The sequence below is a fragment of the Phodopus roborovskii genome, unplaced genomic scaffold (genome assembly GCF_943737965.1).
Source record: "Phodopus roborovskii unplaced genomic scaffold, PHOROB, whole genome shotgun sequence".
In the NCBI taxonomy this organism is placed as follows: domain Eukaryota; kingdom Metazoa; phylum Chordata; class Mammalia; order Rodentia; family Cricetidae; genus Phodopus; species Phodopus roborovskii.
The window spans coordinates 78,622,652-78,650,206 of NW_026126418.1; the positions used below are offsets into that span (position 1 = coordinate 78,622,652).

Genomic DNA, 27,555 nt, shown 5'->3' on the forward strand with positions numbered 1-27,555 from the left:
ACTGAACTAACTGTACTGTTTGGAAAGGGGCCCTCAAGTTTTTGGCATTTTTTTCTTTGTATGTGTGTATGTATTTCTTTCTTTTTTTTTTTTAAGTTCTTTTAAGGAGGGGAGGGTAAGTATACCACTGTGTGTCCGGGCATCATTGGAAGATTGCTCTGTCTAGTTGGGCAGTCTGCTCTTGTTCTCTCTCTGCTATATATAAAATGGTGCTGTTCTGGGAGGGGGGAAAGCAACTTTTTCAATATATTGAACTTTTGTATGGAATTTTTTTGTAATAAGTGATCAAGGTTACAAATTCTTTTTAAATAGAAAAGAGAAGAACATTTTTGTAAGAAGGCAATATTAATCTAGTCATCATGTAAGCACTCTGGATAGAGGTTCCACATGTCTGGATGTTCAGCCACTTCTCTTAAATTCTTGATTCACAAAGGGGAGTGGGGTGGGGCAGGCAGGGTTAGGGTGGGGAAGGGGATTCTCAAATGCTCTAGTTGTGTTTTTTAAGATAGTGTAACATGCTTAAATTTCTTATGCAATATTAACAAATAAAAAGCTGTTTACTATTGAAAAAAAAAACAAATAGTGACCTTGCAATTATTTCCCCTGAGCACAGTATATATTGCTGTTAAATAATGGAACTTTTCTGGTTTGGATGAATGGGAATGTGTTTGTGAATTAGTGATAAGTCTGAATTATGGGACATCACAGAAAAAGTTGTATTAGTTTCAAATTAATGGGAATTAATGACTAACTCTGCATTGTCAAAATGTGGTTCCTCAAGGGGCAGCTTCAATGAAAAGTATCATTGGTAATTAAGCACTCACTGTGAGCAAGTGGGCTCAGATGAGTACTTACAAAATGTATTAGAAAACTTTTTCTGAAAGAGTTTACCACCTAGTTCAATTCCTAGGTCCAAGCTGCTTGCTCATAACACCTTGACTAATTCATATGAGAAACCCTGAGCAAGCAGAATTTCTACTCACCAAAGCATGGTGTGGGTAGCTGGGAGACATTGCATGGAGTGGCAGAAGCCAGCAGTCAGCAACTTTGTGAGCTGAGACCCTCTAAGCCTGCTGTTAGCTCCTGGGCTGCCACCATGTCCAGCATCTGCACACAGACACATTTACACACACTCATACATGTCCTTAACCATGCTATTGTATCTAACTTTCACAAAACCAAAATTATTGTGCAACTCACTTTGTCTCATCTTGTGCATACACATAATCTTACACACACACACACACACACACACACACACACACACACACACACACACCACAATAAGGGCATCTGAATATTACAACAAGGATCTCAACTCAAGTCAAGAGATAAAAGTGTAGGTGTAGGACTTGAGTTTTTCAGGACATGTTGCATATGTGTCTTCCCAACTGATGAGGGTGCATCAGATGCATTTCCCACACACCCGGGCAGTACATTTTCAGAGAGGAGACAGTCGGTCTGGGTATAAGGCTCTGTGCTCCACTACTCAGAGAGGAAGCATAGCAGCCCAAAGGAGGGATGACAGAAACAGGACAATTCTGGCAGTGATGGGGACTGAGCATGTGTATCTAGGGTCTTTGATCTATTTCTCTTTTGCTCTCTGAAACTGTCTCACCACCGTTTTATAGATGAAGAAATGATGTTAGAGAGATTTAGACTTACAGAAGGGGTCAGGACTAGTAAGGACCAACTTAGGATCCCAATGAGATCTGTCTGCATCTCAATTAACTGCCTTCCTCACTGAAGATTCAGAAGAGGTGGGTTTGAACCAAACAAGAATTGACAAGGATGAGGTTTGGGGTGAGTGTTAGACTGAGCAGAGAAAGAATGGGGAGCAGACTGGTGGTTTGGCCAGTGCAATGCCCCACAAGAAAGGGATTGAAGGTAGGCCTCAACATTGGGGAGGATGGAGTCAATTTAACAGGAATTAATGTCTCCCTAGAAAGACTTGGGTGTCCAAAATGATAATGACAATGGTAGTGATTATAACTGACAATATTGCTACTTTATGGAGCATTTTTAAGACAGGAGGCAGGTGGATCTCTGAGTTTGAGTCCAGCTTGGTCTACAGATCAAGTTCCAGGACAGACAGAGTTACACAGAGAAACCCTGTTTCCAAAAAACAAACAAACAAACAAAGAACAAAAGGCTCAGAATCTGTCAAACTGCAGAGTTGGTGGGTGATGTGCAAGATTGGACACCAAGTTCGATGTTTTCTTCCTGCAGCCTGGGGACCTAACTTCTTTCTGACGCCATGCTGGGCCTCACCATGGCTTTAGTCTCATCCCTGCCCAGATGTGTGAGTAGGAACTGAGGGTTTGGTTAGTACCATGGTCATCCTTCTCACACATGTTCAGAAGTGGCAAAGAATGGGAGACAATAGTTTTTAAGGTGATATTGAATACTTGGGTTTCTGGGCAATAGCTTGAGACTGAAGGGATGGGAGAGTACAGTTTATCAGTTAGTAGTTAGTAAATGTCACTGTGGTTTTTCCTTTTCTTCCTTTAATCATAAGTCTATGTGCCACATTGACCATCTTGGACTAACACAACACTTGATGGAAGTAGGTGGTGTAGGAAAAGAGCAGCATGTCATCAGAGCCTTCATCCTTCAACCGTACCTTAGGCCTGATGACAAATACTTATGGGAAACATTTTAAATGCTGTGAGCTCACCCACATCAGTCTGAGAATGTCATCAAGTCACCAAGATTTGATTTTGAATTTAAAGGATGATGAGAGAGTAATTTGTGTGTGTGTGTGTGTGTGTGTGTGTGTGTGTGTGTGTGTGTGTGTGCTTGTTTGGTTTTGGTTTGTTTTTTTGTTTTGTGACAGGGTTTCACTGTGTAGCCCTGGCTGTCCTGGGACTCACTCTGTAGACCAGGCTGGCCTCAAACTCTTCCTGCCTCTGCCTCCCAAGTTCTGGGATTTGTGTGTGCCACCACTGTCCGGTGTGATTAGATTTTTTTTAAAGACAGGATTTCATGTCACCCTAGGTGGCCTAATTTGCTATGTAGCCGAGGATGGCTTTGAATGTTGGATTCTCCTGACTCATGCCAAGCTCTTGGGCTACAAGCATGAACCACTGCATCTGGCTTATATGATGCTGGTGTTGAACCCAGGATTTCTTGCACACTAGTCAAGCACTCTTCTAACTGAAAGAAATGGAATCTTTATCAGAACCATGGACAGCAGCCAAGCAAGCTATATTTGGGGAGCTGTCCTGAGTGCTACGACTAAGAGCAGGCATACTTCTATGCAGATCAAATATATCTGCCGGATTGCAGATGTTTCATCTCATTTAACATACCTAACAGGCCTGTGCTGTAAGCATCGTTCTTCCCATCTTATGGTTGCAAAGACAGGTATCAGAGAACATCTTGTCTAGGGTCCCCACAGGTTAAGATGGGATGTGAATCTACAATTAATCGGGTAGTGATTCAGCTCTTCTTCCATGCTTCCTTCACATATACCCAAGGACTTCCTATTCTCTTCTATCACTGGGTAGGATGGCCATGTTGAGCCTCTCCAAGACTGTCACAATCACAGGCCATATCTAGTGAGTAGCTGGCTTAAGAGCTATTAGTGCTGTGAGTAGCAACAGTCCCTGAATTACTCTTGCAGTCTGGAGCATAACTATGGTTCTGGGAGCATAGTCTGCAGGCTGTCTGAGATGGATATAAAGAGCTCATTCAGCAGCTCTGGCCCCATACAGAATGACTCCAGATGCTTCCACAGGCTCAGCTCTTCCCCAGTGGGCTTCCTGTAGGATGCCACATACCATCTGCTCCCTGAGATCCACACCTGAGGGCACAACCTGCAGCAAGCAAGATGGGTCTGAAGATGTAAGGTCAGGTCTAGCTTAGAAAATTCTTGAAGTATAGATTCATTCCCACAGGAAATATGGAGATTCAAAAAAAAAAAAAAAAAAAAAAAAAAAACCAAAAACAAAAAAAAAAAAAAAAAAAAAAAAAAAAACTTTTTTGGGGGACAGGATCTCATGTAGCACATCCTGGCCTTGAGCTTAGTATGGAGCCAAGGATAACCTTGAACTCTTTACTGTCCATCTCCCCCATTTCTGGCTTATGCAGTGCATGAACTCTGTCTCATGCTCAGGCTTTTGCAAAGGACCAAGGATCCAAACAAAGTCCTGAACTGGGAGCTGAGCAGAGGGCCTGCAAAGTGTCCTCTCTGTGCCCTTCTGGATTCTTGGGATTCTGACTCTTCTGCCCAGGAGGGCCTCATCTTGTATGGCATAGAGCACCTCTAAACAAGGGCAGTCTTTTGTGTTCAACTGGAAGTCCCAAAGATGGTTATTTTCTTTACTCCTGGGGCTCTGCACTGCTGCTGTCTGCCTATAGTCCTCTGTTACCTGAATTGCCTGGTTGAGGCCTGCTCAGCCTTCCACAAAGAAGCCCAGCCAAGGTACAGTCAACTCAGCTGCTCCATGTGTGCTGAGGGACAGGTGTCTGGGGAATGGGTGGAAACTGAAGTGGTGTATGGTTTGTCTCCCTAGCCCACACCTGTGGTTAAGGAGCTACCTGAAGGCTGGGCTGTGGCTAAGGAGCTCCACAATGGCAGCCACCTGGAGGTTTCCTGAGAGTGGCATCTCCTGGGAGGGGCCCAGGTGTGGGGCTTTATGATGCTGGCCCCAAGGGTGGCTCTGCTTACTCGTTGGGTGGGAGTAGGAGGCATCAGCCTGTCCCTGGAGGAGCTGAGCCACCAGCTGGCAGGGTTTAGCACAGAACTGTCCAACCCCAAGTTCTTACTTGGCAACTGAGCTTGTCTGTGTCAGGACCCATATGGGAATAAAATTTGACTCCATCCACATTCATTTGGGTAAGTCAAGTGTGCCCAGCTGCACTCTGCAGACATTGTGAGCCCATTGTTATCTGCCTAAGTGCTTAGGTGTCATATGTCTGTGTCTCTATGTATAAGCTTCCATATTAATATGCTCGTGCATGTAAATATGTGCCTTTGTGCATGTGCGCTGTGTGTAAACTTGTAAGCACATGATGTGTATTACTGAAGAATTCTTATATTGCACCTATTGAAGTTTAAGTCCCAGTTCAGGCACTCTACAGCTCTGATACCTGCAGCAGGTCACTTCACTCTGTGAGCCTTGATTTCCTTTCTGTAATATAAGACTGGGAATTGAAACACCCATCCGTGTGGCTTTTGTAAAGACACCAAAGCAGTATGTGTAAGTACTTAGCATGGGATTGGAATCATGGCAAATGCTTCCCAAATGTTGCCATGACTACTTGTTGTAGTTGTCTGTGTGTGTATCTAAGCAACTGTTTATGATCCAACCTGGGGCAGAGTGTGTTTAAGTATAAACATAGTGCATCCTTGACCTTAATTCAGCATTTAATTATCGCACACATGCATGTGTACATGTGTATGTGGAGATCAGAGGACAACTTTGTGGAATCTATTCTCTTTCTACTTTTATGTGAATTCCAGGAATTGAACTCTTGTCACTGGGCTTTAGCAGCAAGCTCCTTTGCTTGCTGAGCCACCTTGTCAGCTTCTAACTGTATTGGGTTTTTTTTGTTTGTTTGTTTTGTTTTGTTTTGTTTTTTCAAGACTATTTCTCTGTACAGCTCTGGTTGTACTGGAACTCGAATTATAGACCAGGCTGTCCTGGTCTCAGACAGAGATCCATCTGCCTCTGCCTCCTGAGTGCTGGGATTAAAGGCATGACCACCTCTTGACTATTAGTATTTTTTTAACATTTTATTTATTTATTTTTACATATTGATCCCAGTTCCCTCTCCCTTCCTCCCATACTCCTTTCCTCCCACCCTTCCCTCCCACCCACCAACCCCACTCCACATGTAGGGCAATGCCATCCAGGAGGGGCCATCCAGAGCTGCCAAGTCATTCGAAGTGGGGACTAGAACCTCCTGTCTCTATGTTAAGGAAGTATCCCTCCATGGGGGATGTGCCCTCAAGGTCCTTTTGTGCACCAGGAATACATCCTGGTTCCACTGTCTGAGGTCTGTTAGATTTCTCAGGCCTTCTAGCTGAGACCCATGTTCAGGGGGGGTCTGAGTCAGTCCCATGCTGGATTCCCAGCTATCAGTCTGGGGGCCCATTAGCTCCTCCTTGTTCAGGTCCGCTGTCTCTATGTGTTTCTGCAGCGTGGTCTTGTCCTCCCTCTCTGCATCTGGATTCTAGTTCAGCTCAGTGTTTAATTGTGGGTGTTTGCTTCTGTTTCCAACAGGTACTAGATGCCCTCCATGATGATGGATAAGTTAGTCATTGATCTCATTATCAGGAAAGGGCATAAATTGTTAGTTGGAGTAGGTCTCTGGACATTTCTTTAGGTTCAGTTTTCTCTTCAAACCTATAATGGCTCCCTCTTTATGTCTCTCTCTGTCTCTCCCTCTCTTTCTTTTCTGTCTTCTATTCCTCCCCTGACTCAATTTTGCTAGTCCCACGTGCTTTCCTCTCCTCCCCTTCTCTTTCTCCTAGTTCCCTCTCCACTCACTGCCCACCCCCACTCCCCATGTGCCCTGGAAAACTTGTCCCTTCCCCCTTCTGTGAGGGACTTTATATGAATCTCTTAGAATCCACCATGTATCCTAGTTCCTCTGGCGGTGTGAATTTTAGGCTGGTGATCCTTCGCTTTATGTCTAAAATCCATATATGAGATACCATATTCCTCTTTTTGTGACTCGGTTACCTCATTCAGGATGGTTTCTTCAGGTTCCATACACTTGCCTGGGAATTTCAAGATTCCATTGTTTTTTTTTTCTGCAGAGTAGTATTCCATTGTGTAGATGTGCCACATCTTCTTTATCCATTCTTCAGTTGAGGGGTATCTAAGTTGCTGACTACTTGTATTTTTAAATCTTTTAAAACTTGTACGATACCTTGGAAACCAGTGTTAATGAGGCTTTTAAAAACTCGTTATAAAAACGCTTTGTAAAACTCTTGGTGTTTGAGATGAGAATTAACTCAAAACTTTGCTTTTGTTTGTTTGTGTTTGTGTTTTTTAATTTGAAACAAAGAAACGCAAACACACACACACACACACACACACACACAGAGAGAGAGAGAGAGAGAGAGAGAGAGAGAGAGAGAGAGAGAGAAAATCCTTCATGCCCAGGTAACATATATGTAGCATATACATGTGAACATAAATTATCATGCTTGATCACTGTGGCCCATCTAATGTATCTAGCTCAGAAACTGGCACATGCAGACATAAATTGGATTTTCTTGACTTAGTGACTCTGCCTTGGAAGGAGATGGAAATCTGTGTGAGCCAGAACTCTTAGGAACCTAAGACAGCAGAGGAGACAAGTACTGACTCCTGCCCAGACTCTGGAGGACACTGATCTTGTTTTTACATGTACCTTATAGTAGAGAGCATGGCACTGGAGGCAGCCGGTGGGGGCACAGGCCCTTCATCCTGTCTGGTTCATCAGACATGAGAGGCTTGTCTCGAGCTGTACCTCCTCTCTGGCCTCACCTAAACCTAGCGCTACAGTGAAACAACGCCCAGAACTCTTTCTACAGGCCACTCCAGCAGATGTGATACTACCTAAGGCTTGGGGAGGATGCCTGGAAGAGGAGAGGAAATGCAGTCTGTAGGTTCACGAAAGGCAGAGACAGGGTTCACTGTGCTAATCCAGGGAGATTCGTAAGGCAATTGGGAGTAAATGCTAAGTAAATTGATAGGTGATGTTTTTTACTCAATAATTTTAAAAGAATTGGGACTATATTTGTTACCAGTGTTCACAGCAGCATCATTCACAGTATCCATAATGTAGAAACCATCCAGACGTCCCTGGATATACACAGTGTGGTCTATATACATTGTGGACTAATTAATATTTGGCTTAAAAGTGAGTGAAATCATGTTTTTCTTATATACAGCCCTTGAAAACTTCATGTTAAATGAAAGAAGTTGCCTGTAAAAGGTTCTGCATCATATGGTTTCGTTCAGGTAAGAGACAGAATGGAAATAACCCAGAGGGAGGAGAATAGAGAGCTAGTGCTTGATTATGGAGTGTCATGCAACCCACAACAAATCAAGGCACAGGTTCTCATTACCCTCAAAAGATCCTTCATACTTCCTACCATGACTTATTGCTCCCACCTAGCATCTTGCCTCCCCCAACCTGTTTCTGTCCCATCCCCTCCCTGATGGCATACAAGTTGAGTACATCTTACTTGAAATATTTAAGACTAAGGGTATTTTGGAATTTTTCAGAAATGGGAGTAGTTTGCGTTTATATAATGAGAAACCTTGGGGATGGGATCAATATTACAGTTTTTTTGTTTTTGTTTTGTTTTGTTTTGCATGCCTGTCTTTTGTCTGTGAGCCACAACATGAAGTCAGGCCTTAAAATTTCCCCTGACCTGGGAACACTTCAGATTTTTGGGTTTGGGGGCCAGTTGCCCTAAGGGGAAGTGGGCTGGAAGGAGATGGGAGGGGTCCTCAGAGATGGAATTGGAGATCTGCTTGCCTGTGTTTCACTTGCTACAGTTCACTGGATTATGGGATTCTGTAGTTGTTGCCATGGCACCATATATTTGCCCACCATGAAGGAAGGCTATGTAAGTCCTTCACAGTTTATAGACTGTTATGAAGCCACCGAACATATACACAGATGTTTCATCAGCCCTGCTTCAGTCTCTCCTAGTTAAATACCTAGGAGTGTGATCACTGGTCCCTGTGGAGAGGGAGGGCTTAATGCCATAGAAAACTGGCCTCAGGCTGGTGAGGGTAAGCCCTTGTTGTACTAACTTCACTTTTTTGTTCTCTAGCAACTCATTTTATTGTGTTTTACACTAACACGGCCCACAATGGTTGGAAGAAAGGAAAACACCTGGCCTTGCCTCACTGTCTCAAGAGCAGTGAGGAGAGGTCCCCAGCAGAGACCTGCAGTACAGAGGCCTACTGGAGCCCAGGAGCCTCAGTGTAGGAATGGTGTTCTGGTTGAGCCAGGGGAAGCTGGGAATAGAGCCAGTGTGATTAGATGGTACCTCGCGCTGAAGGTTCTTAAGCAAGAGAAAAATTGATTTTATTCACATTGTAGACAGGCTCCTCCAGGTAGGAGGAGCTGGCTTTTGGGAGAGACCAAGCCAGAGAAGAGGCCAGGCCAAGGCTGTGGCAGTGACGCCTTAGGAAGGTAAAATGCAAAGAAGCTGGGATGTACCAGTGGGTAGAAAGTAAGACAGCAATTGGAGAGAGGGAGACTCAGCTGCCAGGCCCTGAAGGCCTGGTGCCCCTTAGGAAAGTGAAAGGGTAGTGGGGGGGCAGGGGTTTGCAGAAGTGGAAGTGGAAGCCAAAAGGAGACCTCCCAGCTCTGTGGCTGGGGGCGTTCCTGAAGGAGAGCCTCCTCCCGCCCCCGAGTCCCGCCCCATCCGGATCTGATTCAGCTGTCACTCAAGCAGTTGCGTCCCCCACCCCCACCCCCTGCTTCCCGAAATGCCCTGTGACGGTGATTTGTGCTGTCCCTGTAGGCCCATTGTCCCGCTGTGATTTGGTCTTTGGTCTTTGGCGAGAGTAACAAAGAGCTCTCAGCTCAGGAGGGGACTCTGGGCTGGTTATGGGGGAGGGGATAAAGGAGGGAAGGGAAAAGGAGGAGCTTGGCTAGGGGGCCCTGCTCGTTGCTTCAGTGGGGCTGTGTGCACGCGGCTCTGTGCTTTGTGCTCATGTGTGTGTTCTCGGGTAGGAGTTCACTGGGCACTTGGCAGGAAGCACCAGCCTGATTTTGCACGCCCGCAGGCATCTCTGTAATGCCTTGGCCCACTTGAATGGGCATATCTGTCAGCTTCCTACATGCTCTTAGAAAGGGCTGCCCAAGCCACTGCTAGCTAGCCTTAGCTTTATCAAGGACTTCTGGTTTCCTTAGCTTGTTCTCTCCTTGGGGACTTGGGCCTTGCTTGAGTGTGGCCTAATTTCCTGCTGAGCCTGACCAAGCCAGTATTTGGGGAGTGTTGTGTGCACAGGGAGCGCAGCAGTTCTTTGGTGGATCTGAATACACCCTGGAATTTGTGTGCTCACAAGCATGTATTTCTGTCCACATATGCGAGCATATGTCTGGTGTGAGCATCTTTACATGTGCACTTTCGAACCCTTGTTCGAACCTGGACATGTGCTCATTAGGGTGTAAGGACTGTGCATTTGCTGGGGTTTTCAGTGGGGACCAGGTAGCCCTGGATCAGCAAGTTGCTCCTCCTAGGCTCCCTTGGGCTTATGAAGAATCTGTTCCCTCTCCAAAGGGAACTGCTTCTAAGAGTTCAACTTTTTTTTGTTCCAAACATATCAGTGTGTGCTGTAGAAAGTGAGGGAAGGCTCTTTATCTTCTGGGAGGTTGCATGTTCTCTATGCCAGGAGGGTGGGGACTGGGTCCAACAAGGGTTATAGACCTTAAGTTACTTGTAGTATCAGACAATATTCAAAAAGCAAGACTCAGGGTTGCTGAAATAGATTGTTCCATGAAGGGCTTATGTAAGAAAGACACCAAGCCCAGATCAAACTATATAAAAATAGACTCCATTCAGTGAAAGGAGTCAAACCTAAAAGGCAAGCAAGCTCACCAGAAATAATTATCAATATATTATGCTATGGACTGAAATTAATATCTGTAATATATAAAGAGTTCCCACACACACACAAAAATAACAGTACCACCATCCTAAGCAGGGGTGGGGGTGCAGTGGGGTCAAACAGCTGTTTCAAAAGGATGTTACAAATAGAACAAATGGATAAAGATTAATCCCTTTAGTAACAATAAAAATGTAAAAACTATAACTTGTTGGACAAATTTATTACATGCAAAACACATTTTCTTCAGCAATGGGGAAGAGGTGGGGCATGAGCCTGCCCACATGCAATTGTTAGTTGGAATGTAAATCATATTATATCACCCAGAGAGTATGCTTTAGAAGTTGCTGTCAATATATAAATTATATTCTGTACCCCAGCAATCTGACTTCTTCAAATCTGTCTTATATGATTAGTAGCACTGGAGACAGAGCAGAAAAGTGTTCAGAAGCAGGTTGAATATCATTCAGAGCAGACTTGATGGGCAGCATGTGGCACTGTACTGTGGGGTAAACAAGTAAATAGTAAATGCCCCCCACATAAGTAGTTAATTGACACATCACTGGCATTTTGTAGACTTTGTTTCATCTTGCTTTATTTGGGCTTTTTTTTTTTTTTTTTTTGGTCTTGTATTTGTGTGTGTGTGTGTGTGTGTGTGTGTGTGTGTATTTCTTTTCTTTCTTTTTTTTTTTTTTTTTAAGAAGAAAAACAATGCTACAATGCTATTAATTGTTCCCCACATCTGAGATGCTGCTGTGGCAGGCTGACTAGCTAGACTCTGGTAAAACAAAACCTCATACTCTGCACTCCAGACAGACTCCTACATTGAGTCAGGGCTGACTCCAGGGTCAGCAGAGTATGGTGCAAGTAATGGCATGTGATTCCAGGACTAAGTCATGGCACAGTTTAGCTTCTGTCTGTCTGTTTGTGGGCTCCAGAAAACAGAATGAGCAAGCAACCTCTATCCCCATTTCTAGGCCATGATATATGTTAACATTTGTGATCCTGTGAAATACACACATATGTACATAGGTAAGAGCATGAGATGGCTTGCTACCAAGCCTGATAACTTGAGTAGAAAGAGAGAACCAAGTCCTACAAACTATCCTCTGACCTCTGAGAGCATACACACACAGAGGGAGAGAGAGAAAGAGAGAGGGAGAGAGAGAGGGAAAGTACTAGAAGGTGTGGTAGGGAGCTCAGAAGAGAGGGACCCACGCTATTTGGGGAAGGCTGAGAGCTGAGAAGTTTTCTGGCCTCTTATTTTCCAAGGTCATCTGCACAATTAGCCCCCTCTCCCAGTTCATCAGCATAGCCAAAGTTATACAGAATGTCACCCTGCATAGCCAGCCCAGGATATACAAAGTCACTGTCCATGGTGAGCTTCCCAATATCAAATATCACACCGTGTCAATCACATAGTCACAATCACCTACAACCTTACCTGTTCACACACCTGGTGCTACATGCACAGTCCCAACTTGTTCACTCAGAAGCACTGTATACAATGTCCTCAGCTCAGTCATATGAATAACCCCTTGCAGGGTCTGTGTCCCATCAGCCCTTCCAGGTGACATGATACATTCCCACAGAGTCCTGCCTTCAGGCTCACTGCCTACTGTCTCCACAGTCCAGCATGGGCCTGATATCCCTCACACCCATGACATGGCCTTGTCTGGAAGCAGAGAAAATGTGAAGAAAAGGTTCTTCTGCTCTGCAGGTCAAGGAGGACAGCAGAGCTGCTCAGTGCCCACTCACCCCCCCAACCAAGCAGCTATTGTGTCAAACTATTTTCAGACCCAGGATGATGGAGGGGTCCCACAGGAATTGTTCCAGCAGTCTCCAGGGAAGGCTGACTCTTCAGGCAGCTGGCTTTGCTGTGCTAAGGGGGGACAAGCCTGGGATAAACCTGAGGTAAGAGCGTTAGACAAGGGAATGTCAATGACAGCAATGCCAGGATCCTGGATCTCAGCTCCTGCCTCCAGAGGATCTGGCCCTCTGCTGTGAAAAGACAGGGACTCAGAGCCCACCAGGCCCTCCACTGACCCCACTTTCCATGAGAAGCACAACTCTGAAATCACCTAGATCTAAGTCAGAATTGGAGCTCTGGGTTTTACAGCCTTGAAGCTCAATCTCCCTCCCTAAAATGCAGATAATTTCATCTTTCATGGTTGTTGTAAAGAATATCAAGAGTTAAAACACTGGCACACCGTAGGGCCTCAGTCAGCCAATAAACCTTGGACTGTGTGACAGACTGCCTTCCTAAGAACAGGCTCTGTCTTGTTTAATACTGGGTCCCTAAGCCTAGTCTGCTGCCCTGTACACAGTAGGTGCTTAATGTTTGTTCATGGGATTAATGAAGCATCATCAACAGCCTCCAGCCCTCAAACCTTGCCTCATTATTAGTCACCTCCTTCCCAAACTCTTCTCCTGGGTTTTCCCTGAAGAAGCCAACCAGCAAGTCAACAAGGGAGCCCTGAGCTGCAATGCCAGATCTTGGTCACTAGGGGGAGAAGTCTCTTAAGGTTTCTGAGAGGGTTTAGCTCGTTCTTGCCATTCAGGGGCCACTGGGAGGGGGTGTGGGGCTGGGGGAACTAGAGAGGGTGCAGATAGCTAGGTTCTGTCTGTTCACCCCTCTAGGTAGAGAACCTTGGTATTGCTCTCCTGAAACTCAATGGCATTTAGTCAGGTTCCCACTACCTGAAGTTTTAACCTGTTCACCAGTGTCCTGGCTTTACCCACTATGGTAGCACACCCAAACTTCAAGATTTCCTGCTGCCTTCAGCCTGAGAAGCCCAGAATAGTAAAGCTAGGTGGCCCATCTGCTAACCATTTGGTAGATGGAGGAGCTGAGGCCCACAGAAGAGAATCCTGTTCTCAAGGGTCCACAGTGAGGAGGAAGTGGGCCTGAGACCCAAATCCAGTTCCTCTTCTTCACAGAGCTGTTCAGCACTATTGCATTAGTGAAGGAAGACATGATATCTTCCTTTGTTCTAATGCCTGCCCTGGAGAAACTTCCTGCCCTGCCTCTCTGCATCTTCTACCAACCGCTTGTCTAAGTTACATCCCTCTGTGTTTATGGCTGCATCCAGAGAGACCTGGCAAGGGTGTACTGGTTCACAACTAACACATCATGGCATGTTTGTCTCTAGTACTGTTTGACTTCTGGGCTCACTTGCTTTGTCTTATACTTGCTCAAACCACAAAAGATTGCCATTCCCTTAGGCCAAAGAATTTAAAATGTCTGGTATGCTTAAACTATTGCTCTGAGGACCCCCCCCCCGCCCAACACACACACACACATTTATCTTAAAGGAAGGAGGCATCCATTGAACTGTTTTAGTGGGAGTGATGGGCAAAGGGTGGGTTTGTTCAGGTGCAAAACAGGAGACTACTATTGCTGGAAAGATGGCAAACAAAACACCCCCAAGAACCTGCATAACCAGGTTCAAGGGCCATCTATCCACAGAAGTCATAAACTTTGGGTGCAGGAGATGTGCAAGGTGCATGGGGTAGAGAGATAGTTGTTTCTGTCAGATCACAGAGGCCTCTTGGAAGCAAAACAAATCCACATGGTAGGAATGTAGAATTCCACAGAATGTCATGGAACACCATAGCTAGAATGGCACAGAGGGCAGGTGAATGTCAAGGAATGTCATAAGATGTTTTGGAATGTCAAAGAATGTTACAGGGTATCGTGGGTTCTTGTAAATGTTGAAAGATGCTCTTTGGGTCAATGCATAGTTGGTCATCAAAGTCATCGGATGTCAAGGATCATCTTCTAGTGTTACTAGTCAAATGTTGCAGTAAATGTCACAACTGACTTGGAAGGTCCTCCTGGTCTGCAGAAGGCTGTTTTCTGGGAAGTCACAGGATGTCATGAGACCCTCAAGGCTAGGAAGCATTTTGGAGATCACAAGAGTTGTCTTGTACATTTTACGGATGGGGAAACTGGGGGATTAGTCCTTGTCTAATGGACATATAGTCATAGAAAGAAACAGATTTGTCATCTGAGTCTCTGGCCTCCCAGGCTGAGCAGTCTCCCAGGGCCAGGGGCTCTTGGGGACTAATTAACCCTGTGATGGAAACAGCAGTGCCCAGGGGGTATTGAGCAATCCTCCAGATTCTGGCTGGCACTGGCCCTCTGACAGGGTGGGAATTAATTCCACGTGTGAAGCTTACTGGTCTGTAGCATAAAATAATGAGTTATTTGTGCAGAAATCAACAGCATATCAGCTCTGTAGCCTGAAGAGGGTGGGTGTGTTGGGGGAGCCCTTGAGGGTGCTCTCCAAGCCTTGGGCCACAGAAGGTGCCTCTAGCCTTCCAGGGACTACTCTTTGCACAGACAAGGACTTAGAAGTACCAATTTTGTCTAGAGCTTTCAGTAGAAGCTGGATGTTTAGGAGAGTAGGGGAGGCAGCAGAAGGACCTAGAAAGGGGACTTCTGATGTAACATTAAGGTCAGAGGTCAGGTAGGCAAAAATAGTTATGAGTAAAAGTGAGCTTGTAGTGTGAGCCAGAGACATTCTTGGCTTTCCTTGGGAAGGGTTGTCATAAGGCCTTCAGGACACATAATAAGCTCATAATAAGCCACTGACTGCCTCTCCCCTTTGTCTCTGATCCTTCTCTGTCTCCCCACCTTCCAGCACACATTCTAGGACCAGCCCTGCCCCCTGGGTCCTTTAGTCCTGTGACACATCCTTTCTCCTTACAAATCCTATGACTTGTGACCAGCACAGATGTGTGGAACTCTGCCCTGGGGGTGGGGATTGGGAAGCATTGTAAGGAGCATTCAGAGACCTGTCCCCAGTGCTGCAGGGGCTAACCCAGCCTTTAGGAACCCTTCTTGGCACAGAACCTAAAGCTAGCCTGAGGAGCTCCCTAACCCAAGGGAAAGAGTGTTTTCAGTGGCATGGAGCCACTTGCCAAGGAAGGTCCCAGGATTGGTCATATCTGACCAATGTCTCCATCTCAGTGGAGGCTGGCACTGGGGAGCCTCTGGGGAGCTGGGCTGGCAGCAGCTCAGGGCATTAAGCACACAACCTCTTCACAAAATCTTCCCTTCACTCTGGGAGTTTGCCTTTAAGGCTGTGAAAATAACAAGTTCCCAGCAGAGCTTGGTAGCATAGTTGAGTTTAGGTAACACCCAGAAAAAAAAATGTTCATGATTGAATAAGAGGCTCAGGCAAGGACAATCCACTGGGTAACCCTGAGTTCTATCAATGGCTGTGGAGAGCCATCCAGGGGAGGGAGCACTAGGCTAAGCCCTTTGCTTCTGTCTGCTTGAATGAGGCTCTTCAAGCAGGGCACATGGCATGTGTTGCTGGGAACACCATGTCTGATTGTGAACATATCTACCAGGTGTATTTGCTTCTGTGCACTACCAGGTGTATTTGTGCACTTGACACCAGGATTACTGCAAGAGCCAAGGATGAATATGGCAATGATATACAAATCACAAATAAATAGTACTACAAAAATAGCAAAAAGAAGGTGTGATACTTTTATACCAGGTTCCTGTTACACGCACAGGGCCTGTATTTGTGCAGTCACTCAGTGTCAAGTATGTTTCTTACTCTATCCACTTTCTGTCCATTTTCTCAGCCAAGTTCTGAGACCTTGAGCAGTGATGAATTAAAAAATAGATGTATTAATTGGGACTGGATTCCACAACTCTGAAGTTTGATTGGCTGTGGTTTTCTGTAGAGGTCTCAGTCTGAGAAAAGAGAAGATTCTTTGATGAGGGGCGAGGACTATACTTCTCTGTGGGCATAAGGACAAATATTTAGAGTGTAGTTGGGAGTTATGCTGGTTTAGTAAAGTAGTGGTTGTAGATTCTCCTCAAAGATCCATGATTTAACTAGCCCTGGTCAGTTGGCTACGTTTCCAGTACCAGGCATAGCTTCCCTCTTGTTAAGTGGGTCTGAAGTCTAATTAAAGGACTGTTGGGTACTGCCAAGGTATACATGCCACTACTTCCCTAGTTAGTGTTGTGGGTTGGAGGTGTTCACAGCTGTATAGGACTGTTGGTTGCCTCCCTCCTTTGGAAGCTTGCATGGTGTCTTCTAGTACCAAGGAAACTAGTCCTCAGGAAGGGGCTTTCAGGTCTGATCCAGCTCAGGGGACTCTGGGCCCTATGTCAGAAGTGCATGCCTTCAGCAACAGAGACTTATCTTCTATAGGGGGCAACCAAGAGCAGTAGCAATAACCTGTGATCTTCCCTGGGGAAGAGCACACCAATTGGTTTTCCAGTACCAAACAGTCAGTCCTGAAAACATACAAACAAGTGACATTATACAGATCAAGTTTATTGTGGTTTAATAAGGATCAGGAGAAACAAATAGGCCAAATAGATGTTAATTCAGTGAGAAATAACTTACAACATAGACAGATGAACATCAGCAGATTCGTGGTCCCAAGGATGCCTCCAGATGCTCTCCTGTCTGCAAGCTGCCAGCAAGAGAGAGCTCTGGGGCTCCTCCTCAGACCTAGTTCCCCCAGGTCACTTTTGTCCCTGCCTCCACCCCCAATGGGCGTGGTCAGTGCCACAGATGCAGAAAAAGTCAATATCTCACTACACAGGTTGTATTTATTTATTTAGGATCACACACATACACACACACACACACACACACACACACACACACACACACACCACCACCACCACCAACAACAACCAATGAAAAATGAGGCCATGGATTTGAAAGAGAGCAAGGAGGGTTTGAGGGGAGGAAAGAGAAACGGTAAGTCTTTTATAACATAAAAGAAAAAATAAAAGGAAAGAATAGACATGAAAGAGGGAATGAGGGCAAGAGTGTGAGACTGCTGCCATCCACAGGGTGAGGAACTGGGAGGTGAAGAGTAGAAAGGGCAGAAACATGTCACTCTACATTTTAACCTGGATTGCTTTCCATGACCTTCAAGTTTGAACTCATGCTGAATTCACTTGAAATCACTGATGGCATCCTTCATGCCTTAGAAGATGGGTCTCTACTGACACTGCAATCAGAGCCTGTAGCTCCATCAACCTTGTCTTGATAAGACAACTTGAGTCTGGGCGTTGAAGAGGAGGAAGTCATTGTGAGCCAGGTGGATGCTCACACAGGGAGCCTTGCACCCCAACCTTGAGCATCTATTTCACTGCCCTGCTCTAGAGGCACATATTGGCTAGGGAGGATGACAGGACTCCATTTGTGTATGGTCTCTGCCTCAGTGGGTTTATATTCTAATAGGGAGAGATTAATGAAGTTCATGTGACACAGGGACAATAATCACAGTGACATCTGTGATGGTTTGTTTGTTTGTTTACTTCACTGACTCTGGAGGAAGACCTAGAGACCTGTTCTGCTCTATCCCACAGTGCTGAGGTCACAGTCACCTAACGCAATATCTGGGTTATGTGGGTACTAGCAGACTCACTGATCATCACAAAAAGCACATGAGGAACCTTGTTTTTTCCTCCCCTACATTTTATATCTTTGTATTTATTTGGTGTGTATGTGTGTTCCCATGCCTGGGAAATGTGCATTGGAAAGTCCGAGGGCAGGGAGCTACCTGATTCTCTCCTTCTGCTATGTGGCTCATGGAGGTCAAAATCAATCATCAGGCTTGACAAGAGAAACCCTCCCTCTTTCTGCTCCTCCCTCTAACTCCTGAGTCCTGAGGCTATAGGCAAAACCATCACATCATGGCCTTTGAGCACAAGTAACCTGGGACTCCCTGAGTGACCATGGGCTCTTTATTAAGGCAACAGACTTCTTGGATCACACTGGATTTATGAAGAAGAAGCTGACTCATAACTTCTAGGTCAGGTGTGCTAAATAATGCCAGAACGTCTAACCATAGGGTTTAAGTTGGGACTTTGAGCCATATGATATGTGCCCTACCTCTTGGGACAGATGTGAGTTTAAAGATTGAGTTCGGCTACATGGAAAGTCCACTAGCAGTGTTGTATGAAAAAACCCAAATAAAATGTGGACAATGTGACTCAGATGAGCTTCCCTGGTTGGCAGGACCATGCCAGGCTATGTGGTAGGAGAACCGCAGGTCCCTGTGGTAGAAAGAACCTTTGTGCCTGGAATCCTCCTGGCCTTTTCTTTAGACATCCTGTTTTGACTCTTCTTGCTGGTCATACATCTAAAGCTACACTGAGTTCTCTGTATGGGAGAAGTGGAAATCCCCAGATTTGTTACCAGCTGGTCAAAAGTGAGGACAGCCTGGGGAACCCCAGAATTGTAGTTGCTGTGTTGGGAGCCAGAAATCCTTTTGGGCAGGGATTGGAGAGAGGGATAAAAGAAGCTTCAGGTGCCTGGACTGGCTTGGCCAGCTAGCTTAGAGAGCAAAAGCACCTATTCCCACTCTGGATGACCTGAGTTTGACCTGGGACCCACAGAATTGTAGGAAAGACCTAACTCCTGAACTTTGTCCTTTGACTTACACATACACATTGGCCTCTACAAAAAATGAATAAATATAATTAAAAAATGTTTTTCAGTAGTCCCATGCTGGCAACCACTGTCCTTCCTTCACCTTCTGGACCTGAGAAAGAAACTTGTATGAATGTAGAGAATGTTCAGAGTGGCCCATCAGAACAGAGAAAGGGCCTTCAAAAAAGGGACACAGGCTGTGAGGGCTAAAGTTATGTTTAAGTTTAAATTACTGTGTTTAAGAGATCTATAAAACAAAAATGTCTCTAGCCTATAAACCCCACTTGTCCAAGGACAGATAACTTCCTGGAATGCTGGGGGTTATTGTTCATGTTTTCACTTCTGTAAAGAAAGTTGGTTGCCCCAACTGCATAGGATATGCTTGATCACATGTAGGGAGGGAGTATAGCAGGATGTACACTTGCCCCTGATTGGATGAAGGTGGGAAGAATATCCTTGTGTGTTTTGCCTTTATAAGCCCCTGACTAATGTAATTTGATGTCATACTCTGGGAATCCCAGGTATTGATCTGGCTAGTGTTTATCATCTTGGCCAATATTTAATAAAGCTTGCTTCAAATTTGGCTCAAAAATTATGATGTGGTCTTATTCTTGCCCTTTGGGATGAACATGAGCTCTCTATCAAGGCCAGTTTAAAAAATGAGACATTGGAATCCTTTTCTCAACTCTCTGGTCTCATATTATCTGCCATCAGTAGCCATTTTCTAGGCTGTGCTGCCACAGCTTAGGTAATCGCTTACAGGAAGCTCTCTACCTTTGAGTGGAAAACAGGAAAGACATTCTGTCTTCAAAGGAGATTGAATGAGGTCTGGTCCCTTAACTCAATGACTGTTCCTTTCTCTCTCTTTCTCTTTTTTTCTTTCTTTGTGTTTGTTAACTTTTTGTTGTTGTTTGTTTGTTTGTTTGTTTTAAGACATGGCTTCTCTGTATAGCCCTGGTTGTCTAGAATTCACTCTTTAAACCAGGTTAGGTTCTAACTCAGAGATCTTCCTCTGCCTCCCCAAGTGCTGGGATTAAAGGTGTGTGCCACTACCACCCAACCATGACTCTGTTTCTTACAGCTTAAGAAAATTGGCAGAATATGGATCTGAGTATCTTCGAATATATTCCATTGCTATGATTTTATGAAGATAAATAATTAAATCAACACAAGGAAAAATGAGAACTAATTAGGTTTATTGTATTTGGATAATAGGTTTCTCTGTCAATGAAGTTAGCCAGATTAAGCAAAATTGAAGAAGTAAAAGAACGGGTTTATTTGAGCAAAGCACCTCCCAGAGGTAAGTCCCAGAGATCCAGGCAGGGGGAATCATGCGTTCAAACTAAAACAGGGAGGTTATATAGCCTATAGGTGAGGGATGATGACCTGCCTGACACAAGCTGTGTTTGTGCCCAACTTTAGGCAGGGACTTGGGCTGCTGGCAACTTCAGGAAAGGAGCTGCTATAAGCAGAACTGTTTTTTGTTTGTTTGTTTGTTTTGTTTTGTTTGTTTGTTTTGTTTTGTTTTTTGTGTTTTTTGATTTTTTTTTATGCCTCTTCTTTGTTGGAGATTCTCTGAGAGGGTGGTTTTGAAGAGAGAGCACTGGGGCTTCTCTGATAATGCAGAAACAAGCTGGAGGTTCCAACTGAACAAAAACAATCAAAAGATAACATTCCACCCATCCCTGAGTTGTGCCATGAACCAGTAAAGATGATTTGCTTGTGATTTTGGGAGATGGTCTCAATCATCGCCCTGGCTGGCCTGGAACTCAATACACAGACCAGGCTGGCCTTGAATTCACAGAGACCCTTCTGTCTTTGTCTCTGTCTCTGCCCCTCAGGTTCTGGGATTGACATTTATGAGGAATTCCTAACATGATGAGAAGCTAGTGATTTAAGGTCAAGTGAAAACTTGAACCATGAAAGTACTATAGGGACAGAAGGCTCTGATTCTTTTCATCACACACTGGCAGCCTGTAATAGAAGATAAATTAGCAGAGGGAAGAAAACTTAAAAAAAAAAAATCCATTTCCTGACACTGTTGTCATGATCAGGTGTGTGAGGAATGGATAGCCACACAGAAGTGAACGAGGTTGAGCAACAGGCTCTAATCTTTACTGAGGGAGTTGGGAAACCCAGCAAGGCAGCTGCTCAGATTCTTCTTGGCCACTTTAGCATTCCTTCCTCCTAAGAATGGTCAGGGCCCCTCTGGAATGAGCACTTTCAAGGCAGATAGGACAGTGTCTTGTCTAGGTTTTAGGGCTTGAGTGGGGGCAAGTGTTCTTGTTCTATGTTCTTGCCTTGGGCAGGGGAGAGGAATTATGGTTTTATGATTTATTTTTGGGGGAGGAAGAGGAACAAGATACAGGAGAGGTCAGAAGGAATTTTCTTTGGAGACTTTTTGGGGTCTTTAATTCCCCATGCTCAGATGCAAAGAGCCCCATCTTGTGTTTGTAAGAGCTACAATTTGGCAACACCTTTCTCCTGTGACTCTACTCTTTTTTGCTTCTCGTTGTTTTTATATCAACATTTCCTTTTTAAAATAAGGAAAATATAACTTTTAGAAAAATCTACAAAGAGGGCTGGGAGGGTGGCCCCATCAATAAAGTGCTTGCCACACAAGCATGAAGCCAAAGAGGCCAGTCCCCAAAACTGATGCTAAAAGAAAACAAAACCAAACCTTTGCAGGCACAACAGTGCACACCCTTAATCCCAGCACTCAGGAGAAAGAGGCCAGTAAATCTCTTGAGTTTTAGCTTAGTCTACATAGTAAGTTCCAGTCAGTGTGAGAGCCAGTTACATTTTAAGTTTTAATTATTGTGCCTAAGAGATCCATGAAGTAAAAAAAAAAAGTCTCTGATCTGCAAGCCCCTTGCTCAAGGACTGATAGTTCCTGAAATGCTGAAGGCTATTGTTTATGGGAGAGAACAAACCACATGTTTTCACTCCCTAAACAAGTTTGTTTGACCATCTGCACCAGGTGTGCTTGATCCCATGTGGGGGGAGGTACTTAGGCCAGAGCCCATCCACCTGACCAATACTTAATTAAAGCTTGCTTCAAAGTTGGTTTTAAACTGTGGTAATGGCTTTATTCTCAATCAGTGGGCTTAACATTAGCACAAATTACATAATGAGATCATCACCTCAAATAACAGAAAAATTCTGTGTTTTGTGGTGTGTACTTGCAATTCCAGTGTCAGGTAAATGAAGACAGGAGATCCCCTAGGATTGAGGCAAACCAGCTCCCCCTATTTGAGACACCCATCAAAAAAAAAAAAAAAAAAAAAAAAAAAAAAAAAAAAGGGCAGTGGTGAGACCTTTAATCCCAGCACTTGAGAAGCAGAAGCAAGCAAACAAACAAAATGAAAAAAAAAAAAAAAAACCCAGAACAATAAAACAAAACAATAAACAAACCACCAAAAACAATAAACAAAAACACAAGGTGTTTGGCACCCAAGAAGCAACACCTGAAATTAATTAATTTCAGCACCCTGCCTCCTCTTTTTCCAACATCCCTCAATACCAACAACTTCTAACTGAGGAAGGTGCTACATGACTTTTCCTTGGGAGAAGTTGTTTGATAACTTGTTTGTATTATGACAAATAAAGCTCTTGAGAATCAGAGGGCAGAGCTAGCCACTAGCTATACTATACTATAGAGATCTGGAAGACTGTAGACAGACAGGAAGTGATAAGACAGAGAGACAGGAAGTGATAGGTGGGGCGGAGTGAGGATGTCAGCCTTCCCCTTGGTTACAGGAGCTGTGGAAGTAGGAAGTCACTGGTGGCTGCTCCTCTGTTTTTCTGATCTTTCAGGTTATTACCCTGATATCTGACTCTGGGTTTTTATTGATAAGATTAATTAAATTATGCTACATAATTTTGGGTCATGAAATAGGCACTTGTCCCTGGCTTTGCAGCTGGTGCAGGAACTGCACAGGGCTGAGTTACTGCATTACTGGCTGCCTTCTCCTCTCTTCCCCAAGCCCCCTGAACGAATCTGAATTTTTCTGTTTGCATCTCTACAGAAATCTCCACAGGCACTCAGGCTCCAAACATCATTGGAGTTAGTCCCTCACCACAGGCCAGCACTGCTTTCAGGCAGCTCCCACCATAATTGCTTCTTCATACAAACCCCTGTGTACGTTTTTCAGACAGACAGCTCCCTCTCCCCTGTGGGTTGCTTTTTCCCCTGGACCTCTCAGGCTGCTGCCACACTGCTAGCCCTCTTGCCACCTGCAAGGGTTTCTACTGTTGTTGCAACCATCACACACTCTCTCAGCCCATGGCTACATGGTAGCAGCTGCAGCTGCCCTCAGGCAGGCTGTGCACCATTTGTATTTTCCACTCAGACTACTATGTAGCAGCAGCTAGCCTCACACTCTACCATTAGCAGCAGCAGATTTGGTGAGACAATTGGGAATTCTTAAAGAGGGGGAATTAGTTAAGGAGAGAGATAAAGAGAGCTTTCTCCCAAGTTAAAAAATAGGATGGAGGGAGTTAGGTAATAGGATGGAGGGAGTTAGGAATGATTACACAATGAATGGTTTAAAAATGTAACACTTAAATGAGAGGATAATTAACTTAGATGGAATTTATGTAATGTCAATTATAAACACTGTTTGATAATTCTTGTTTTATCCTTAAAAAAGTTGGTTGACGTAAGTGCCAAGATACAAGCCTTAGAAAAAGTGACTACAGAAAATAATGCTATTTTGACTGATAAGTTACAAGTCTTAAGAGATATTCAGACAAAAACAGAGGAATTTAAAGGAAAACCAACCTCAGCATTATATTATAAAATTAGAGAAGAACAACTCAAGGTTATCAAACAACCAACCTTAGTTTATCCAGTCACCTTACAGGAACAATAGCAAAATGACAGATATCCCCAAGGCCATGAAAGTGCTGACTGGATTCTTGTGGGAATGTTAGATTTGAGGAAAATTAAGAAAGTGATAGTTTCATATGGTAAGCATTCACCTTTTGTGAAGCCGTTATTAAATTCATGGTCACAGAATTGTCCCTGGTGCCTAATCCTCAATTGCAGTGGAGGACCTTGTGGAAAGATGAGGCTAGGACAATTACACAATGAAGTAGGGCTAGAGGTATTGAAATTTCCTAAGACCAACTTCTTGGAGAGGGTGACTATGCTGATGTGCAAAGACAGTCTCTATATGATGACCACACCTTGGCTCTATGCTGTGCAGCAGCTTTGAATGCTTGGAACAGAATTGAAGAAGTCAAATAGAGGACTGAGTCATTTACTAAAGTTACACAAGTCCCAAAAGAAACCTTCTCTGATTTTTTTTAACCAAGATTAACTTCAAATTCAGAAGCTGGACAAATAATAATCGAATCCCTGGCTTTTGAAAATGCTAATTCATAATATAAAAGGATAATTAGGCTTTTAAAGGCAAGATCAGTACCCATAGATCTGAGATTGAATCCATTAATATTGAATGTCATAACCATGATGATAATTGAGTAGGACAGGTGGTTTCCAGAGGCTTGAAGAAAAATCAAAATGTCAGGTGTTTTAATTGTGGCAAACAAGGTCACCTAAAAAGAGATTGTACACAGAACACTCCTAGAAACAATGTTTCTTCTGTACAAACAGAAGGCCCTTGCAGAAGAAGGTGTGGCAAAGGCTGGCATTGGACCAATGAATACAAATCAATAAGGGACAGGCAAGGTAACCCTTTGCCATCCAGAAATTCGTTGGGGACCTCTTTGGGGACCCCATGTCAAATTTGTTTCAATAGTTCCCTGTCATCATGGGGGAAATTCCTTCCCAGAGCAATTAAAGGATCTAATGCCTATTGTAACAAACCATTTGCTCTGAGTGATAGAAGTGTTAGAAGATAAAACAAAAATTTCAGAAGAAACCATAAAGCAGGCCCCTCTCTGTCTTCTCTACCCTGGGAGCAGCTCTCCTGCCTTGGCCCCTCACCCCCTGAAAATGTATGCCTGCTCCAAGTTCATCTCCACCCGCTCCTTGATCAGGAGAACCTCTCAGCTGCTGAGTCGAACCCTGTCTGCAGTGGAGTTGAACCGACCACAGACTTGGACAGATGAGGGCTTCAGCAGCTTGGCAGCCCCTCGTCCTCTGACCTCACTCATCCCTAGCCGCAGCTTCCAAACCAGCATCATTTCCAGGGACATTGACACAGCCGCCAAGTTCATTGGGGCTGGGGCTGCTACAGTTGGGGTGGCTGGCTCTGGGGCTGGCATTGGAACTGTTTTTGGGAGCCTCATCATTGGTTATGCCAGGAACCTTTCTCTGAAGCAGCAGCTCTTCTACACGATTCTGGGCTTTGCCCTCTCAGAAGCCATGGGGCTCTTCTGCCTGATGGTGGCCTTTCTCATCCTCTTTGCCATGTGAAGCAGCTGTCTCCACTTCCACCTCCCATAGTTCTTTCGTGTCCCATCTGCCCTGTATGTTCCTTTTCCTGTACTTCCCCAGGAAGTCTGGGGAAAGTGTTTGGCTCAGGGTTTGACAGAGAGAAGACAAATAAATACTGTATTAATAATAAAAAAAGAAGAAAAAGAAACCATAAAGCAAATATTATAAAATTAGATTCAAACAATAGAGACCCTTGACTAGAAGAGGTGATAGGTCATCAAGCAGTGTGACCATTCAGTCTAAACTACTTATAAGACTAACAAATACTTTTTGTATAATCAGATAAAACTTGCCAAAAGGGAAACTCCTCAAAGTTGGTTGGGAAGAGTTTTGTTTTTGTCTTTCCAGGAGAATGAAGGCTTTCAACTAAGGAATCTGAAGACTACCAGACAAGTGAGATATCTGAAAAAAGACAAATCATCAAGAGAAAATTGTCCCAAGAAAAAGAGTAAATTGGCCTATTGATAATGGTTATGGTCAGGAAAAAGCTGAACAAAGGAGATTAGATTTAGGGATCTTGTTATGAAAAGAAAAGAGGGAGACAAAGATATGATAGGATAAAAGGGTAGATTATTGAATCTACTTTTAAACCAAAAAAGCAACTACAAATATTTTATATGATAAGGATTTTTGTACATTGATATGAATTTGAGGTTAATTTTGTTATCCTGGATATATTGTTCTACTCTTGTTTAAGATATTTTTGTATATTGATCCAAATTTGAGGTTGTTTTTGTTAGAACATACTGTACATTTCTACTCTTGTTCAAGGTATTGTACCTATGTAACTCATTTAGGAACGTAATGTAAATTTTTAGTCCCTGAAAGTTGTTAAAACAAACTATTTAGGATATTAAAGAAACAGGTATTAATAGTCACCTATTATAATCAAACTTATGTTAGGTGTCTTTTCAAGGTCAAACAGATGTATTTTAGGTGCACAGGTTGTCTTCAAACACTTCAAAGATCTACAGAATATTTAAGATGTTTTAATAACATAAGGTTCTTTTTTATGTCTTTAGCAATAGGGTGTTACCATCAGCTTATGGAGATCAATCAGTAGTCTTGCCAATACCAGGAGCTGTTTAGGTATTTCCATGAGGACTCTTTGGCCAATGACTCAACTAGATTAATCCATTCCTGGCACTGGATGTTTTGTTTGGAGATAAAAGATATCTAGTTGGGACATTGTCTTTCCCTAACAAAAAGCAACTTAAGGGCCAGTGAAGGCTCAGTGGGAAATGCCTGATGACCTGTTTGATTCCTAGGATTTATATAGTGACAGGAGAAAGCAGACTCTTGCAGGTTGTCCTCAGACCTACTCCTCTCTCCCCCTCAATAAATAAATAGATGTTAAGAACTTTTAAAAATCAACTTAAGTCAGGAAGTGTTTATTTCAGGAGACACAGTTCCACCATAATGGGAAAATCATGGCTGCAGGAACTTGAGGTATCTGGGCACATTGCATGTGCTGTCAGGAAGCCAAGTGCCAGCCTTCAGTGTTTTCTCTATGTTACTCATTCTAGGCCCCTATTCCTTGGAATGGCGCCAGCCACAGTTAAGGTACATTTTCCCATCTCAAGTAAGCTGACCTGGATAACCCTTTCCAGGTGTTCCTGGAGACTCATTTAACCTAAACAACCCCTTACTTTGTGTCCCTGGAGGCCGATCTCCTGGGTGAGTCTATATCATGTCAAATTGACACTCAGTATCACCCATCACAAGCTACAGTCACTAAATGTTAATGTACTTTATTTCACAGAGATCCACCTGCTTCTGCCTCCCTAGTGCTACAATTCAATTAAAGATGTATGGCACCACACCTAGCATATTTTAATTTTTATAAAATTCAGTTTCTCAGGGTTCTAAGAGCTAAACTAAGAGTTGTACTCACTCCGCCAACTGAACTACATATCTTCAGCACCTCAATTTAAAAGACCTAAAAATTTCCCCCATGACTTCCTGGGTGATTAACATGTCCCTTAGAAGTGCATGGCTCCCTTCCCAGCCATCAGGGAGAATTTTCAATTATTCTCCTGATAGCCAACTTTTGTTTAAGTTTTTGTATTTCCCCTCAACCTTTCCTTTGATTCTATTGTAATCTAATACGACATTTTATATAAATTTAATTATTTTAAATTTAGTAAGCCCC

The 27,555-nt window shown here is 43.9% G+C and overlaps 1 protein-coding gene across 1 annotated transcript; it reads left to right on the forward strand.

Annotated features, from left to right (window-relative positions):
* The first annotated feature begins 24,901 nt into the window (after nt 1-24,901).
* On the forward strand, nt 24,902-25,532 carry LOC127222152 (ATP synthase F(0) complex subunit C2, mitochondrial-like). Its single transcript, XM_051184029.1, has one exon. It carries the CDS (start codon nt 24,960-24,962, stop codon nt 25,380-25,382), a length of 423 nt encoding a protein of 140 aa, XP_051039986.1. The 5' UTR covers nt 24,902-24,959; the 3' UTR covers nt 25,383-25,532.
* The last annotated feature ends 2,023 nt before the right edge of the window (nt 25,533-27,555 follow it).